This window comes from Carassius gibelio, chromosome B17 (assembly GCF_023724105.1).
Source record: "Carassius gibelio isolate Cgi1373 ecotype wild population from Czech Republic chromosome B17, carGib1.2-hapl.c, whole genome shotgun sequence".
In the NCBI taxonomy this organism is placed as follows: Eukaryota; Metazoa; Chordata; class Actinopteri; order Cypriniformes; family Cyprinidae; genus Carassius; species Carassius gibelio.
This window is the reverse complement of record NC_068412.1, coordinates 18,584,573-18,601,762: the sequence shown is the minus strand read 5'-3', so window position 1 is coordinate 18,601,762 and position 17,190 is coordinate 18,584,573. Positions and strand designations below refer to the sequence as shown.

The window sequence follows — 17,190 nt, the reverse complement described above, 5'->3', positions numbered from 1 at the left end:
AGTATATGCACAAAGTTTTGCTTTGCTGATACGGTCAAGACATGTGTACGTAAGTCTGGATTGCATCGTTTGTTCACCAATGAACCAGATCCTCTGCAATGAATGGGTGCCATCAGAATGAGAGTCCAAGTAGCTGATAAAAACAAACCAACAATAGACGTAAAGTCCATCAATTAACGTCCTGTGAAGTTTGTAAGTAACAGCGTTTTCCTTGTAAACTGTCGCTTCTGTTTATAAGCCATTATAACTCTTTCTCCAGTGAAAAAGTCCATCCTTGTGGTCCTCTCACATCAAAATCCACTGACATATTTGTTTTGAAACCTTTTCACTTTTAAACAATATTTGATCTGTGCATATTTTTCTCCCGATACAGGCAAGACAACTTATTAACAGGAGAACGTATTTAGGATAAGGGTTTGAAGTCTTGACGGATTTGTTTATCACAAACACACAGCTTTCCGCTTTACAAAATGTTCATTTTTGACTATGATTCATGCTTTCATCAGCTGTTTGGACTTTCATTCTGACAGCACTTCTTCACTGCAGAAGACCCATTAGTAAGCAAGTGATGTAATGGTAAATTTTACAAAATCTGTTCCATTTTTGGATGAACTACTGAACTGCAACCCATTTTCTTTCAGCAATTTGACATATTTCTTCTTTTTCACGAGGAAAAAAAGTGTAATTACTTGATTCTGTCCATAAGGAATTTATATGATGGGTAAAAGTGGAAGGAAGATAAGCCGTATTCAAGTTTGTTTAAATAGTAGTTATCCAATTGCCTATGTGATGTCAGCAGAAAAAGGAAAATTGTTTCATTAAAAAAGGAAGTTATTATATTTTAATTAAAGGTAGTGGTGGTGAAGAAAACCTTTCTTTTTTTTTTAAATGACATGCACCAATGAATCATTAACAATATGAGGAAATGGTGTTAATTTTAATTTCCTCAATCTTTTACTCTAGTCTTCCTCTTTCGAACTATAAATAAGATACAGAAATTCTCACACTTTCTACAGTGGAACCAGATGGCAGAGAACTACAGCAAAAAGCACTTAACTCCCGTCAGAAATGTTTGATCCCTGATCCTGGATCAGTCTTTCAGTAGCGTAATTTAAATGTCAAAAGTTACTTCTTGTGTCATTCAGTGCACGCATAATGCAGGGTCATATGAATGTAAAGTACACCTGTAACATTTCCTCATATTCAGACAGCACGCATGAATTCACTCAGTCACACATTAGCTACAGCTTTTAATGAGAGCCACAAAATCAACCTCCACGAAAAGACACAACGTTTTTATCAGGTCTTTACAATGTGTAATATTATCCAAGACTTCCATAGTATTAGATAAAAGTTACATGTTAGTAGTTTGTAAGTGTGAAGTCTGGATAAATGTCTTAGTCGTGATTACTGAACAGCAAAATCTGGTTCTGAGCAGTTCAACATTTTAGTTAGATGTTTCAAGGAATTTCTAAGAATGTTTCTGCGAAATCCAAGTAAATGTTTGGTAAACTGGATGCTTAGACAAGAGAGGCATGGTTTCATCAAAGATATGACCTCAAATCTTCCACAGCTTTTCATGTGACACAAACCTCAGCCACATAACAATTAGTGAAAGAGGTCGTTCACAATCGCCCAAAACATCTGGGATTTTTTTTTTCTACAGTCGCCATTTATTGTGTGTATTTTTGTTTTAAAGCCCTGGGAGTTCTTTTTTTTCTTAATCCCGCTCATACTGAATTTCTAACCATGATTTTGTGTGTCCAGTGATCCTGCAAACATTCTAATATTGCATTTATTTTTCACGCAATAGGGATCCGCTATTAATATTTAAATCTCTTTTGAATGAGCGCCCGCACTTCACTTTCGATTTTGCAGTCACGTGCGCCCTGTGAAAAGGAAGATCAGATATTTGTCATTGAGCTCAGGATCTGTAGAGCAGCAAATCGTCCAGCATGATCTGTCAGCCATCTCTCCTCTCATCCCGTGATCAGTCAAATCTGACTCCTGCAGCTTTTAAACTGTTGCCATGGGTTGATTTTCCCCATGGGTTTGAAATGTTGCATAAATGACATTTGACTGAAATGCTTGTATTGAAACATTTTTGGGCCTTTGCTAGTATAGTGGTGGTGACGAATACGAACTTGAAAAAATTAAACATTGTTTAATTTCTATCTTTGTTCTATTTATTTATTTGTGCTATTTACACGATTACAAACAGGGCCCATGGGTACAACCTGCACCGGGGTCCTGCAAACCCCAGCTATGGCCCTGATTTGATGAAAATGTGCTAGATGTTAAGTTATGTGAAGGAGGGCTACTGGTAGGAAGCTTTTTAGCTATGTTTATGATCGATATGCATAACAGTGACAGTAAAATATTATGCATAACAGTTACTGTAAAATATGTATTTTGAGTTCTGATATTTGGGATTGTGCTTTCGTCAATACTTTAACCACCAACCAACCACATCTCAACCCCCCGCCACACCCACACCCACAGTTCGGAAAACTAAAATATGGTTACCCTAACTTAAATATGAATCAGTCTTTTCACATTTATTAATCTGAAACAGCTTTTTCAGAAGGGTGATGGACTGTCAGTACTTTATAAAGAGGTTTCATATGCATTGTTCTTGTCTTCTGTCGGGCCCTATGATTTTCGCGATGTGGAAAGCGTGGACGGAATCGAAGAATCCAGTCATAAAAACAGAATTCACAGTTTAACACAGAATGTAATGGAATTTGTCAAAATTTGAATGAATTATTCAAAAGTAGGTCATTACACTTAAACAAAGTCCAATATGGACTACTTTCTGTAACTATTAAGACGCACGCAAAAGTCGGTATAAATATGAATCCTGCATGTTCTGCGTGTCTCTGTTAATGAATGCCGCAGACAAGTACTGTACTTTAGTTTACTACACACTGAAGCACTTGTTAAAAAACATAATCCAGAAAAATTTAAATGGAGATAAAACTGAATTTGGGGGAAACATTTACAGAATTTAGGAAAAAATAAACCAGATTTCATAGACACAGCACACATCAGTAAAAATAGCCCAATACTAATGTTCTTGTATCTGTTTAAAACAAACACTGTTAGAGTGTGGCGGAGCAGGATATGTGCTCATTGTTTGTGTTTAGCTGGTTCTTTTTTAGACTCAATGAGGCGAAAGAAGATGATCTGCAACCCTTTTGAATGAACAGGAAGGAGGACAGAGAAACAGCTGCTGGTGTTACACACATACAGTACACACATAATGCACATTTAGAGAAAAAAAGAGATGGAGGTGTCCTTCAAGGTTGCTATGGCCTATGTCGTCATTTAATGATGATTCAGTGAACTGTTCACACATTACGATGTGAGGTCAGTGCTGCGTTCTTTAAAATGTTGGAATTTATGCTGTAATACAGTTAGGCCGATGATACACAGGGCAACTTTTTTTGAACAATGGACACTTTCCCACTGAGAATGGGTAAAAAAAAATTCTATCTAGATGCTTTGTCTCGGTCGTGGGCCCTGTGTCTCATTTGGTTGATGTCTCATTGATGTCAACATTAATCAACCATTAACATTTTTGTGTGCTGCCGCTCATCCCTGTGTGTGTAATAAACAAAGTGTATGTGCACCCACCTATAGGCGCATTTTACTAACGCGCTCTTTAAATAACAAGCAAAAAGTTGGTCAACGGAGCACACTATTTTCAGTTTTTCAAAATAGCAACGTGTCAACAATGCGCCTTAACACACCTCTTTTTTAGACCAGCACGCCCATAGGCGCAAATCCATTTGCTATTTAAACAACACGGCGGAGGATGGGAAAATGAGAACTGCGTCGGGCTGAAACTAGCATAAACACTTTGGTGAATGATGGGACCCTTTGTTGATTATTAACAAAAAAGTACAGATAAGTCTGCCTTCAAATGAACTAGGTTGCTCTTTCATAGCAGTAATAATAAGATACTTAATGAAGTTATCAGATGTGATTCATACATGTTTCTGCTAAAATATCCTTTAGAAAAATTAATTTAAGTGCCATATCAATAATCTGGTATATGGAAAATACATTTGGCACCTTGGCATATGCCAAAGCTCCATAAAATGCAACTATAATACTTCTCTAATGGATTGCAAGTGCCTATAGTATTGGTGCATTAGATGAGAAGGAGTTCTTCACAAAACAGGTGTCCTGAACAGGTGAGAGTTGTAAATATGTCTCGCTGTATTGCAGTCCTGAGGGAAGATCTTGGATCATTCAGTGGTTCTGCGAGACTCACCTGAAACTGGAGTTAAATTCAGCTGTTGCATGTTTAGTGTTACCAAGCCATTACTTGTGCAAAGCTCTTCCGTTCTGAAACCTGTCTTCACCCCTGTACTGCGTATACAAACCACAGACAGATCGAAGAGCTTGTACCTCAACCAGTCCCACTAAAACAGACCAAAACAGATAGATGGGAAAATGCAAGCTTTCGTAGGGCATACTTGGGGGCCCTGAGGGTGGGTGATCCTATCTGTGAGTAATCCCTGCCCGTAAATATCGGCAGTTGAATGACACCCCGCTGGGTGGGAAGTCCTGTTGTCTCTGAATAAATTCTCCTCACTATGGTAACCAGAGAATGGAAGAATGGAAGCTGGAAAAATAGGCTCTGAATTTCTATACATGGTAGTCATATTAATTATATCTGGCACTAGTTTGAATAGAGGGCCTTTGAAACAAAAGAGAAAGTTGAAAATTGGGGTTGTCCATTGTTTGAACATGCTGTTAATGTCCCTCGCTGTTGTTCGGTCTTAGAGTTTGATGTATTTGCAATTGGTTTGTCGCTCTCATTTGAGAACAGATCAAGGTCATGCTGTTTATTGAAGCTATAGTTACTCTGGCTTGATTATTTTGGGGGAGGCGGAAACCACGTGACGCAGATCCACTCCGTGTCTATGACATCCTGTTCAAAAGCCACTGACTGGAAAAAAACAACCTGCCTTTATTTAACCCGCATTGGTGAGGAGAAAGAAAAAGACAGCAATGCTTACACTCCTGACTATTGTCTTGCACTCATTATCTTTTTCTTTCCCTCACACCCCCTTTTGCACACACAAAAGGACAGATTGCTGGTCGCCGCCACCCCTCCCGCGTGTGTATTGTGACGTGGTTCCTGTGTGCCGGGCTTCAGTTTACGGTGTGTTTTGGAGTATTTTTAGCCTGGCACAGGAACGCCTGCTACACAGACAGGAAAAGGGCCAGAATAGAAGGAAGTCCATTCGCCTTTTAGACAAACAATCCCTTCATCTGCATCAGTGAACTGTGGGAGAAAGAGAGCGAGAGAACCAGAATGAATATTTCTCACATTCACTAGTGCCACATGGTGTTCACAGGCCTTCTTGTTGAATTTCACAATGTTGGGGTCCAGAGATCTAACTCATTATATTCACTGTCAAATTTTTACAGACAGCATTCACTTCCCCTTTCTCTCTGCATATAACGTTAAACATTTCAATGGTTTAATAATGTTAAATATATATTTTTCTTTTAATTTTTTTCTCTAAATATTTTCTTTTCTTTTAATTGAAAAAGCATGATATTTTATAATATATTGTTACTGTATTTGAAGCCAAATAAATAATTTAAATATTATCAGAAAAATATTTTTTATCAAGTGTGTCTTTACAGCATGCTATAATATTAGATGTGTAAATCAACATTTAGAGTAACATTTTCAATTAAAAGCAAATACATTTGTAGTGTTTTTATTTATTTATTTATTTTTAAATAAAAACTATTGTTCCAAAATATGTTTTCCAGTAAACTCTGAGAATCTTAAAAATATGTTTTAAAACATTTATTTATTTCCTTTCAAATTATCCATCTCGATTCTCAATGAGTTTCTAAACCCAAAAGTGTTTGCCGTAACTTATGCATCTTCGTTAAGATTTTCAGTGAATAAATGCTGAAACGATTTTCATTTTTGGTTGCACAGTTCCTTTAAATGAAAGTGTAAAACTGTTTTTAATAACCCTCTGTCATGTGTTGCAATTGCCAAAAGCTGTATATTCAGTAACAGATTCCTCCCTTTCATCCAGATTTCTGATCGTGAGGTAAAGCAGTTGCTCTCTAAGGCCAGATGCGTCCCAGACTTTAGAGTGAGTTATCATTTTTGTGCTTTTCCAATGTGTCATGAAATATCTGAACTTATCCAGGTCCTCATCAGTCAGATCATCGTCTAGTTTCAACTCTTGGTCTAGATGTCCGAATGAACAACAGACCAGTCAAGTTAAGATCAAACTTTTAAGTAGGTTAGCATTAGCATGTCTCTTTAAAAATGCATGGTGTCGGGGAAGTTTCAGCTCAGTGTGAGGAACAAGCGACAGCCACTGCTTTATGAATTATACACCTCTTTTGTTCCTCCGGATAATTACTTTGTTTTAGCCTTTTCTATATGGCAATTTCACACAGACTCTAGTTCCTGCTCTGTCCCTTTGCAGTGTGTGGCAGGATGTTAGCAGCTCTGTTTCAGAGAGAAACGTTACCCAAAGTTGTGTTGTTCCTTTTTCATTTGCACGGATGCTGTACCCTTCAGTGTTAGAGAGTACCTGACTCAAAGCAGCAGTGATACTACCTTTTTCAGTAGCGTGAAAGTGGATACACTGGTTTCAAAATATTTTATTTGGAGGTTCCTGTAGCTCAAACAGTAGAGCACTGCACAAGGTTATGATTACGTCAGTTTACTTATACAGTTGAATGCAATGTTGCTTTGGATAAAAACATCTTCAAGATGCATAGATATAAAAATAAAGGTCTTGATTTTCCAGTTACAAGCTACTTTTCCAAAATTCCAGTTCATTTTAGTGAATTGATTTGTTCAAGCAGTTGTAAATGTACAACTTCAAATGATTCACTGATTTATTTCCCTGCACAGGAAGTCCTTGTGCAGCATGCTACGTCTTTTGTGTAGCAAAATATTTTGTACATTTTTGGGTTTTCGTTTATGACACACAGCTACAGCTGACATGATATCCACACTATTTTTTGCCAGATAAATACTGCTGTGGTTGCAGTCAGGGGTAACCAAAACTGTTCAGTTAATAACATTCTTTAAAAAAAAAAAAAACTTCTTGTGTTCCAGGTCATTCGGGTTTAGAGCAAAATGATGGTGAATAAATGATGGCAAAATTATATCAACTTTGGGTGAACTGTCCATTTAACTACTTTATGAGTAGCTTGTAGTTTGGGAAGTCAAGTTGCTAGTTCTAGACTAAATCCTATAATTGATGTACTGACAGGATGATTCATGGTTCATAATTTGACTGAAAGATGTAAATCTCAAAAGTACACAGGCTGGGGCCCTGATCTGATTTAGAACTGCTGGTGGTGTTGTGTTTTGGGTTTGCTAGGTTCATCTGTAGTAAATCAGGCTTTATAGAGCGACTGTCAGAGATAATCGGCTGTTGTCTCTGTGGGCTGAAGCTTTAGATGACTTTTTGATAATGAGGTTGTGGGGAGGTAACTCATTTACTGATTGCATGTCTCTGGCGTTGTGTGAATGGTTCAATGGAGCAAGATGAGTTTGCGTCTTTGTGTTTGTGTTCATGAGCATATGAGAGCTTTCTGTCTGCGAGTGTGAATGTTCTTGTGTGCGTGCATCCATGCATGCTCATTTCTATCTTGTCTGTATAAGCAGTGGAAACTCTGTGTGTGAATATTGTGATGTGGTCCTCATCACAATTGCTGTCTACGAAAAGAGACAGATCTAATTCTTACTGTAGTTTAATGTTGCTCAGGTTACTAAATGTTTTGTAAGGGCGCATTGTACATGTGAATTAAACTTGATAATCAGCCCATAACAAGGTCGTTCAAAACATTTACAGTAATAAGGAGGAAATATACAGATCGAGGAGAAGGAAACATGACTGTGGTTTCAACATTTTTTTTTTCTTTAAACCATTGCTCAACTAATAACAGGCAGCAAGACAGACATAGACCATCAATATTTTTCTTTAATTTCCATAATATTCATTAGCCATTCAAAATTTTCAAGAAAATGCGAAATGTTACTCAAGCAACAAATCAGCATATTAGAATAATTTCTGAAGGATCATGTAACCATTTTCCTTCGCCATCACAGGAATGAATTTTACATTTAAAGATATATTCAGATATGTAGCACTGTAATAACATTCAATTCATAATAATATTTCACCTTACTTTTTTCTCTGTATTTTTAATTAAAGAAATGTAGCCTTGGTGCGTATAAGACACTTCTCTTAAAAATACAACACTCTTACTGTTTTTGTAGACTGCATTTTTCTCCAAACAACAACATCAACAAAAAACTGGTGACACAAAGCAGAATTATATCACCAAATGGTTGCAAACTTGAAAATTGACAATTAATTTCCCTGAAATTCCACAGCCATACAACATATGGACTAATGCACATGTAAGCTATGATTGTCAGGAAATTGGGAAAGACATACTGTATGTCTGGAAAAATAAATAGTAAAATGGACAAAAAATATAGTAAAAATGAATGCTGTTGGAAAATACCTGCACTACAATAACTGCAGGTGAAATGGCCTACATCAGTCTTAAGTCATACAGAAATGCTGATATGCTTGACTTCTGTGACCTTTCTTGAGGGTCAGCAGGAGTGTGGGTTTTGAACAGCTGCAGTGCAGTTCACTGAGAACCCAGTGACTTCATCTCACTACACACACACACACACACACACACACACAGATGTAGAGGGCAGCTGTTCCTCTCTCGCTGCCAGACAAACAGACATCTGCTACATCTGCTTTTCACCCAGACACTCTGTCCTGCTCGCCCTGCCTTATTTCACATCACATGAAGTGTTTTTGTCTATAGTGTAGTGCCAATAAGAAATATCCAACTTAATTTCTATGGCTGTATCTTTTTGGGTTTTCATTTTCTTTTTCACTTAATTTATTATTATTCATTTTATGTCTCTTCTAGCTTGATTGTCACATGTCTACTTCACTGTCTCTTTCTTATCATCTCTTCCTTTCCCTTTTGAATTCATCTTGTCCCCTGTTCATGTTCTGAGCCCTTCTGTCACTCTGATTGGCTGTGATGATCTGTCATATGGCCGTCTGATGTGCGTTGGTGTTTACAAACAGCCGTGGAGGACAGTGGGATAGTGTCAGTCAGCTGATCGCAATCTGTTCTGTTGGAGAGGAGTGCTCCTGTCCTCAAACCACAGACACTTTTGGCAGTTACACTTGACTCTGTCCTCAATGTGGAGATTTTGGGGTAGTGAATGAGGGAAATGTGAATCTTTGGCTCTTGTGTGAGACTTAGGAAAAGCATCTTCGATCTGTGCTCACTCTTTATGTTATTGACATCATCACATTCAAGTTCTGAGTCCTTGAATTTTCTCAGTGAGTAATTCTTTCGCTCTCTCTGTTTTGCTCTGATTTTCGAGAGCTTTTTTGGCGCTCTTGCATTTATGAGAATATTAAATGCTATTTAGGTCTTGTCTGAGGCAGTGTATTCCATTATCTATTAAAAGTAGCACTCCTGCTGTTCGAACCTCACATTTAAAGACAGCATTAAATAGCTTGATGAGTGCAATATTCTTTCCTGAGTTGATGTGTTTCCTTTTGAAATTAGACATTTGGGTGAGGCATATAGGGTGTCTTTTCCCCCTTTAAAAAAGTAGTTCAGGTTATAAGCATAATTTGTTACAAGCTAGTAAGAGGCAGGTGGAATTCAAGGGCGGGGCATTCTCATTCTAGAGAGCATGTGATTGGATAACAATCTGTGTAGAGCAGGATGAGTCACCATTTTTTAGAGAGAGATAGACTACATTTTAAATGCATACATTTGTGATTTTAGGAGTGTACTAGCATATACACTACCCCTAAAATGATATTTGATGATATTGTAAAATATTATTATAACTTTAGAATTTCTGTATATTTTTGAATATACTTGAATTTATTTTTTAAGCATCTATTAATCCGCTCCTTTTTAAATCATTCTAAATAAGTGCTCAAGATTTTCTTTTTCTTATTACTAATACTGTTAAAAGCAGTTAGGCTGCTTAATATTTTTATGGAAAAAAAGATATTTTTTACACTGTAATTATATTTACTGTCACTAATTCATAACTTTTGTACAGTAGTGCATGTACCAAAAGAAATCTGTTTTGTATATGCCTTCTCTATGCTGTCCGAACTGAAAGAAGCCGGTTTGTCTAACATTGTTACAAAGAAAAACATCGACATTTCCAACAAGGTCAAAATCTATTTATAAAAGCATTTCACAGAAATATACGAAATAATTCAGCAGGGAAAAAGTCTGAGTCTTGAAATATTGAGTCAGGTTGGCAACTAAAGGAGGGTATGAGAAAGATTTGACATGCATTTTCTCACAGGAACACAGTAATGCAGCTAGTCTAACATTTAAGAGTGTAATTTCTTCATTTATGGAATTTAGAAACTGAAGCATATACAGTTTTGTTCAAAATAATAGCAGTACAATGTGACTAACCAGAATAATCAAGGTTTTTAGTATATTTTTTATTGCTACGTGGCAAACAAGTTGCCAGTAGGTTCAGTAGATTGTCAGAAAACAAACAAGACCCAGCATTCATGATATGCACGATCTTAAGGCTGTGCAATTGGGCAATTAGTTGAAAGGGGTGTGTTCAAAAAAATAGCAGTGTCTACCTTTGACTGTACAAACTCAAAACTATTTTGTACAAACATTTTTTTTTCTGGGATTTAGCAATCCTGTGAATCACTAAACTAATATTTAGTTGTATGACCACAGTTTTTTAAAACTGCTTGACATCTGTGTGGCATGGAGTCAACCAACTTGTGGCACCTCTCAGCTGTTATTCCACTCCATGATTCTTTAACAACATTCCACAATTCATTCACATTTCTTGGTTTTGCTTCAGAAACAGCATTTTTGATATCACCCCACAAGTTCTCAATTGGATTAAGGTCTGGAGATTGGGCTGGCCACTCCATAACATTAATTTTGTTGGTTTGGAACCAAGACTTTGCCCGTTTACTAGTGTGTTTTGGGTCATTGTCTTGTTGAAACAACCATTTCAAGGGCATGTCCTCTTCAGCATAGGGCAACATGACCTCTTCAAGTATTTTAACATATGCAAACTGATCCATGATCCCTGGTATGCGATAAATAGGCCCAACACCATAGTAGGAGAAACATGCCCATATCATGATGCTTGCACCTCCATGCTTCACTGTCTTCACGGTGTACTGTGGCTTGAATTCAGAGTTTGGGGGTCGTCTCACAAACTGCCTGTGGCCCTTGGACCCAAAAAGAACAATTTTACTCTCATCAGTCCACAAAATGTTCCTCCATTTCTCTTTAGGCCAGTTGATGTGTTCTTTGGCAAATTGTAACCTCTTCTGCACATGCCTTTTTTTTAACAAAGGGACTTTGCGGGGGATTCTTGAAAATAGATTAGCTTCACACAGATGTCTTCTAACTGTCACAGTACTTACAGGTAACTCCAGACTGTCTTTGATCATCCTGGAGGTGATCATTGGCTGAGCCTTTGCCATTCTGGTTATTCTTCTATCCATTTTGATGGTTGTCTTCCGTTTTCTTCCACGTCTCTCTGGTTTTGCTCTCCATTTTAAGGCATTGGAGATCATTTTAGCTGAACAGCCTATCATTTTTTGCACCTCTTTATAGGTTTTCCCCTCTCTAATCAACTTTTTAATCAAAGTACGCTGTTCTTCTGAACAATGTCTTGAACGACCCATTTTCCTCAGCTTTCAAATGCATGTTCAACAAGTGTTGGCTTCATCCTTAAATAGGGGCCACCTGATTCACACCTGTTTCTTCACAAAATTGATGACCTCAGTGATTGAATGCCACACTGCTATTTTTTTGAACACACCCCTTTCAACTAATTCAACTAATTGCCCAATTGCACAGCCTTAAGAGCGTGCATATCATGAATGCTGGGTCTCATTTGTTTTCTGAGAATCTACTGAACCTACTGGTAACTTGTTTGCCACGTAGCAATAAAAAAATATACGAAAAACCTTGATTATTCTGGTTAGTCACATTGTACTGCTATTATTTTGAACAATACTGTATGTAGGATCTAAATGTTGCTGACATTGTTTAATAGTGATTCACCTTAAATCGTTATTATTAACTAGCATCACACTGCATTTTAGATCATGCAGGATTTTATAGAGCTTTAGTCATACATTTCTCATATATTTGGTTTCATGTGATGGTTGTGTAACTGATGTCTCTGCGTGTGCTGGTCTGGATGGGGCGAGTCAGGACAGGTTCCCGCTGTCAGCACACAAACTCACAGATGAGTGAGGTGAAAATTAGCCTGAGATATTTATAACCACGGCGCTGGTCCCTTCATCTCTGTGGTCAGGGATCTGTTTTGGGTGCAGGTGTACTTTAAAATGCATTTAATTTAGATCAGGATGGAAATGTCGGATGGTTTTGCAGTTATTTTGCACGTCTCTCGCATAGATTCCTTCATCTCTTCCATCACCTCACTTGCTGGGGTCATTTATGACATCATGAAAGGGCGTCTCCAAGACAACGGCAATGAATTCCGAACAGAGTTATTGACAGTAGCGCAGGTACCTCATTTGCCCTTGTATCTCACACATGACTTCACACAGGGACTGTTTTACTTCAAAGACCAGGATACTGACTGAAGGTCCCACAAGATTGATCCGAACCTTCTCCGTCGCAAGCAGCTGCTTAACCTCTGTGTACATCTGTTGTTGTTGTTGTTGTTATGGCTAGATTTGATTTCCAGTGTCTGTATTTTTTTGTTGATCCTTCAGATTGCACTTTTTCTGATCCTCATTGCAACAAAAATAAACCCAAATCTAAAATTAATCTATTAGCTATTTGTGCACAGGAACACACACTTACCCTGCCCGTTTTGATAACATAGATAAAGGATTCAGGAAAAAACACACGTCATCCGGAAAACTGAGGTACACATCACAGCGTAAGACAGAAATAAAACAAAGCAACACAAGAGGAGCAAGATTTAGTGGCAGTTTGAAGGGCTAGTTATCCGTTTCGTGTGGGCACGCACACGTTCAGAAGTGATAATGAGTTAAGACACTATTATTATCTAATCAGGTAGTGTATGTCCAGCTCACTGGGCCAGAATGATGTCATGCCATCCGTGTGGAATCGTGATGTGTGATGTAGCGTCATGCAAACAGAGCTCCCGCCAGAGAGATGAAATATTGATAGCTGCGATAGGGAGTTCATAGAAGAATAAAGGAGTCAAACCATTCCACTTTAACGCAGGTCTGTCTGCTGATGTGGTTTGGAGAGAAGGGTTAGGGCGAAATACAAAAGGCACTTTATGGATACCATTAGTTTATTTTGTAAGGCATTTGAGGCACAAACCCCATGTTATTTTGTTTGTTTGCCTTTTGTAGGATCTATTAAATGTGTTAGATAAACTATTTTTATACATGAAATTAGCCTAGTAATTTAGGCACAATCTGTCAAATTGATATGCAAATGATTTTTGTAAAAAATACATTTGTCTTTATTTTTATTACTTAACACTCATATATTTATCTATTTTTATGCACATCCTTCTTAATGCAAAAAGCACGGGAAAAAAAACAATTTTGGGAGCATAATGGGAAGACAATAATCTATCAGTTTTCATATTTTAAATCTATTTTGATATTTTTTTACTGACTGCATTTTTTGTTATGGCTCAAATATTTCAGCTCTTCCTAAGTGATAGCTTCTGCCATACATTCATGGTTTGGATATTTAGCAAAAATGACTAGCCTTGATATAAAATGAAATAGCTAATTTAGTTTGACCACCTGAGGTTGACGATGAACATTCTTGAAGGTTAGGCACTTCCTTTCCTTTTTAAAAGGAATTTCAGGGCCTATTTTGTACTGCATTCATCAAAAGTGTGAAAAAGACGGAGATCAGCTTACAAACTTTATAGCGAGAGGTGATTACTTAACAGCATCAGTTCATTCATTATAAAGCCTCATCAGTTCATTCACTAAAAAGCCCCTCGGTGCAAGCATGTGGAAGGCTTTATAAAATATTTCTTTAACTTTTTTTTTTTTTAATAATTGACACTGTTTTGTTTGTTTCTGCAGTGAGGCACAAGTCAACCATTGTTTTGCTGAGCACACTGAGCACATTTAAAGGAGAAGAGACGTGGAAGAGAAGAGAAAAGAAGAGAGAAAGAGGGTGACTTGCCTAATGGCAGAGAGCTGGATGTCCCGGTGAGGTCAGGTCGGACGGGAGGTCATGGGTTCATTTACGCTGGGGAAAGCTGCTTCTCTGGAGCTACTGCTGGAAGCCTGCATTCATGCGTTTGGTGAGTGAACACTAAAATGATTCACTTTTTTTTTTTAACAGATTCACACACCAATCTCAGACTAGCTCAGTTGCTAGAACTCATGTTGGTTCATATTCATTAATTGACTAATAATCAAAGTAATTGACCACTTTTATTGGTTATGGTCGATGCCATTATGGATTGCTGTGATTGCATATGATTAATTACCTCTGTTGTGCTTTATCATAGTTGCCAATAACCATAAATGATCATACTCAAAATTCCTGATTTTATTGATCAGTATAATCACTGATCAGTGTTATTGACCCATGTTATTGATTGTTTACTGTTATCCTCCATTAGATCTTTATATCAGTTTTCATATATGTATCTCATATCTCTGTTTTTGAGCTGCTATTCATATTAAAATGTGGGTTGCACTTTATTTTACAGTACGTGTACTAACATGTACTTATAGTGCACTTAAAGTGTATTTATCTAAGAAAGTTCTGGTAATACAAGGTAACTACATGGGGTAGGGTTAGGTTTAGGAGTAGGTTCAGGGTTAGTACATAGTTATTACATAGTTATTGTAATTACTATAATAAGTACATAATATGTACATGAGGAACAGGACTGTAAAATAAAGTGCTACCAAAATGTGTAATCCTCTCTTTCTCCATTACTTATGCTCTATTTTTTTCTTATATTATAAGTTAACACTTTAGTACGGACCAAGTCTCTCTTTTAACTAGTTGCTTATCTCTATTAACTAGTTGCTTATCTAACCATCGTGGCCTAATGGTTAGAGGGTTGGACTCCCAATCGAAGGGTTGTGAGTTCTAGTCTCGGGCCGGACGGAATTGTGGGTGGGGGGAGTGCATGAACAGCTCTCTCTCCACCTTCAATACCACGACTTAGGTGCCCTTGAGCAAGGCATCAAACCCCCAACTGCTCCCCGGGCGCCGCAGCATAAATGGCTGCCCACTGCTCCGGGTGTGTGCTCACAGTGTGTGTGTGTGTGTGTGTGTGTTCACTGCTCTGTGTGTGTGCATTTCGGATGGGTTATATGCAGAGCACAAATTCTGAGTATAGGTCACCATACTTGGCTGAATGTCACTTCACTTTTATTAGAATGCCTGTTTATTAGTACTTATAAAACACATATTCTGCATGACCATATTCTACATCCCTAATCCTACCAAAACCTAAACTTAACTACTTTACTAACTAATAATAAGCAGCAAATCAGGAGTTTATTTAGGCAAATGTCACAGTTAATGGTTTGTTAATAGCAAGAACTGTACCTTAAAATACAGTGTGACCTATTATGTTTTTTCTTTTATTATTTATATTATGGTTATATTATATTATATCTGATGTTCTAGTATTCCTCCCTCTTTCTGTTCTAGATGATGAAGGAGAACTGCATGAAAATCAGCTTCCCCGAACCCTTCTGCTGATGCATCGCTGGTATGTGTCCTCCGCCGAGCTCGCTGGGAAACTTCTGATTATATATCCTGTGGCAGTCAAGTATGAATGATACTACCTTACATTTCTTAGCCGTTAATGCAAAAACTTCTTTTTGTGAAATGTTTTACTTGAAAGTGTGCTTCTGCTATCCTTCTTTTATATAAATTGAATTGAAACTTGAATTAATATGTTGTTTAATGCAATGCCATTCCTTCACTGCATACTCTATGTGCATATACTGTACATCCATTCATTCTCCAGCATGTTTAATGCTCCTTGACTCTCTGTCACGTATCGTGACTGTCGGGGAGATGACTGCCAGCGGACACGACTGAAGATCTGCTATTTAATGAGGTAAATAAAAACAGCTTCCGTTTAACAAGATAAACAAGCCATTTATTCCCCATGAGTTTCCTCTTCTGAATGATTTAAGGTGTTTATTTGCATTGCTAGGCAACAACAGAACATGTCGTGAGGAGGCTATTATATAGTGTTTTTTTTTTCTTTTTCTGTTCTTCCTCTTTTTCTCCGGGGACTGCGTGACTGTCACCTTCGCTCAGAATGAGGAGTGATGATGTCACAAGGACAGCAATCGCTCCTTCAGATCAACATTTGTCCACAGTGGACACTTTGTGTTTTAGTGCATAGCAAAGAATGATTCAGCGATTCATCCATCTATTATTCACAAAGCATGTCTCCTCAGGCAACCTTTCCTTTCTTCTCTGTTCACATCTGCCTGCCAGTTTTCAGATAAATCACTCCACCGAAACCACAGGCTTTTATTCAGGATTTCAGGATTTGTTTTGAGAATAAATACAAGACTATGTAATGATGTGGGAATTAACATTTAAAGGCTGGAATAGACTACTCTGCTTACGAAACGTATACTGATTTAAAAATTCTAGACATCATAGACTTCATTTTATAAACAGTCACTAAGGGCAAAATGGGCGACATAAACAACGACTGAGGGTCTTACACAACCAGAATTTAAAGTCTTTCCGATCACGAAAAACTCACACAGAAACATATTTTTTGGGATAAACGCCTCGAGATGCATCATCTCATTTTCTCGTCACACTAGGAGACGCGTCAACATTACATGCTCTAAAATTAGCTGAAAATGTCAAACATGTTTTCCTCCAAATGGATGGAATCATAGTCTGAAGCTTTAAAAAATTGGAGACTGTTATTATAATACACTAAATCATTTTCTAAGAAATCCATAAACTCAAATCTACAGACTGGCTCTGACTTTCAGCAACTAGTGTCAACTATAGATCAGGAGGAAATCTGGGCACAACTGAGAGAGTTTATTTTCCTTTTAGGCCAAAAATGCTTCCAATGTTGTCGCATTGGTCTTAAACTTACTTACCTACTTTTAGTTTTTTTCCCAT

At 37.5% G+C, this 17,190-nt stretch overlaps 1 protein-coding gene across 4 annotated transcripts in view; it reads left to right on the top strand.

Annotated features, from left to right (window-relative positions):
- LOC127976175 (ras guanyl-releasing protein 3) overlaps positions 1-17,190 on the top strand; it is a 34,244-nt gene that overhangs the window by 2,753 nt on the left and 14,301 nt on the right. For 3 of the 4 annotated variants that reach the window (XM_052580414.1, XM_052580413.1, XM_052580412.1), the window contains 4 exons: positions 6,078-6,137; positions 14,136-14,359; positions 15,733-15,835; positions 16,085-16,147. In XM_052580414.1, the coding sequence (XP_052436374.1) occupies positions 14,290-14,359; positions 15,733-15,835; positions 16,085-16,147 (236 nt within the window). In that variant the 5' untranslated portion in view covers positions 6,078-6,137; positions 14,136-14,289. The remainder of the gene's footprint in view (positions 1-6,077; positions 6,138-14,135; positions 14,360-15,732; positions 15,836-16,084; positions 16,148-17,190) is intronic. The other variant, XM_052580415.1, reaches the window with a different exon arrangement.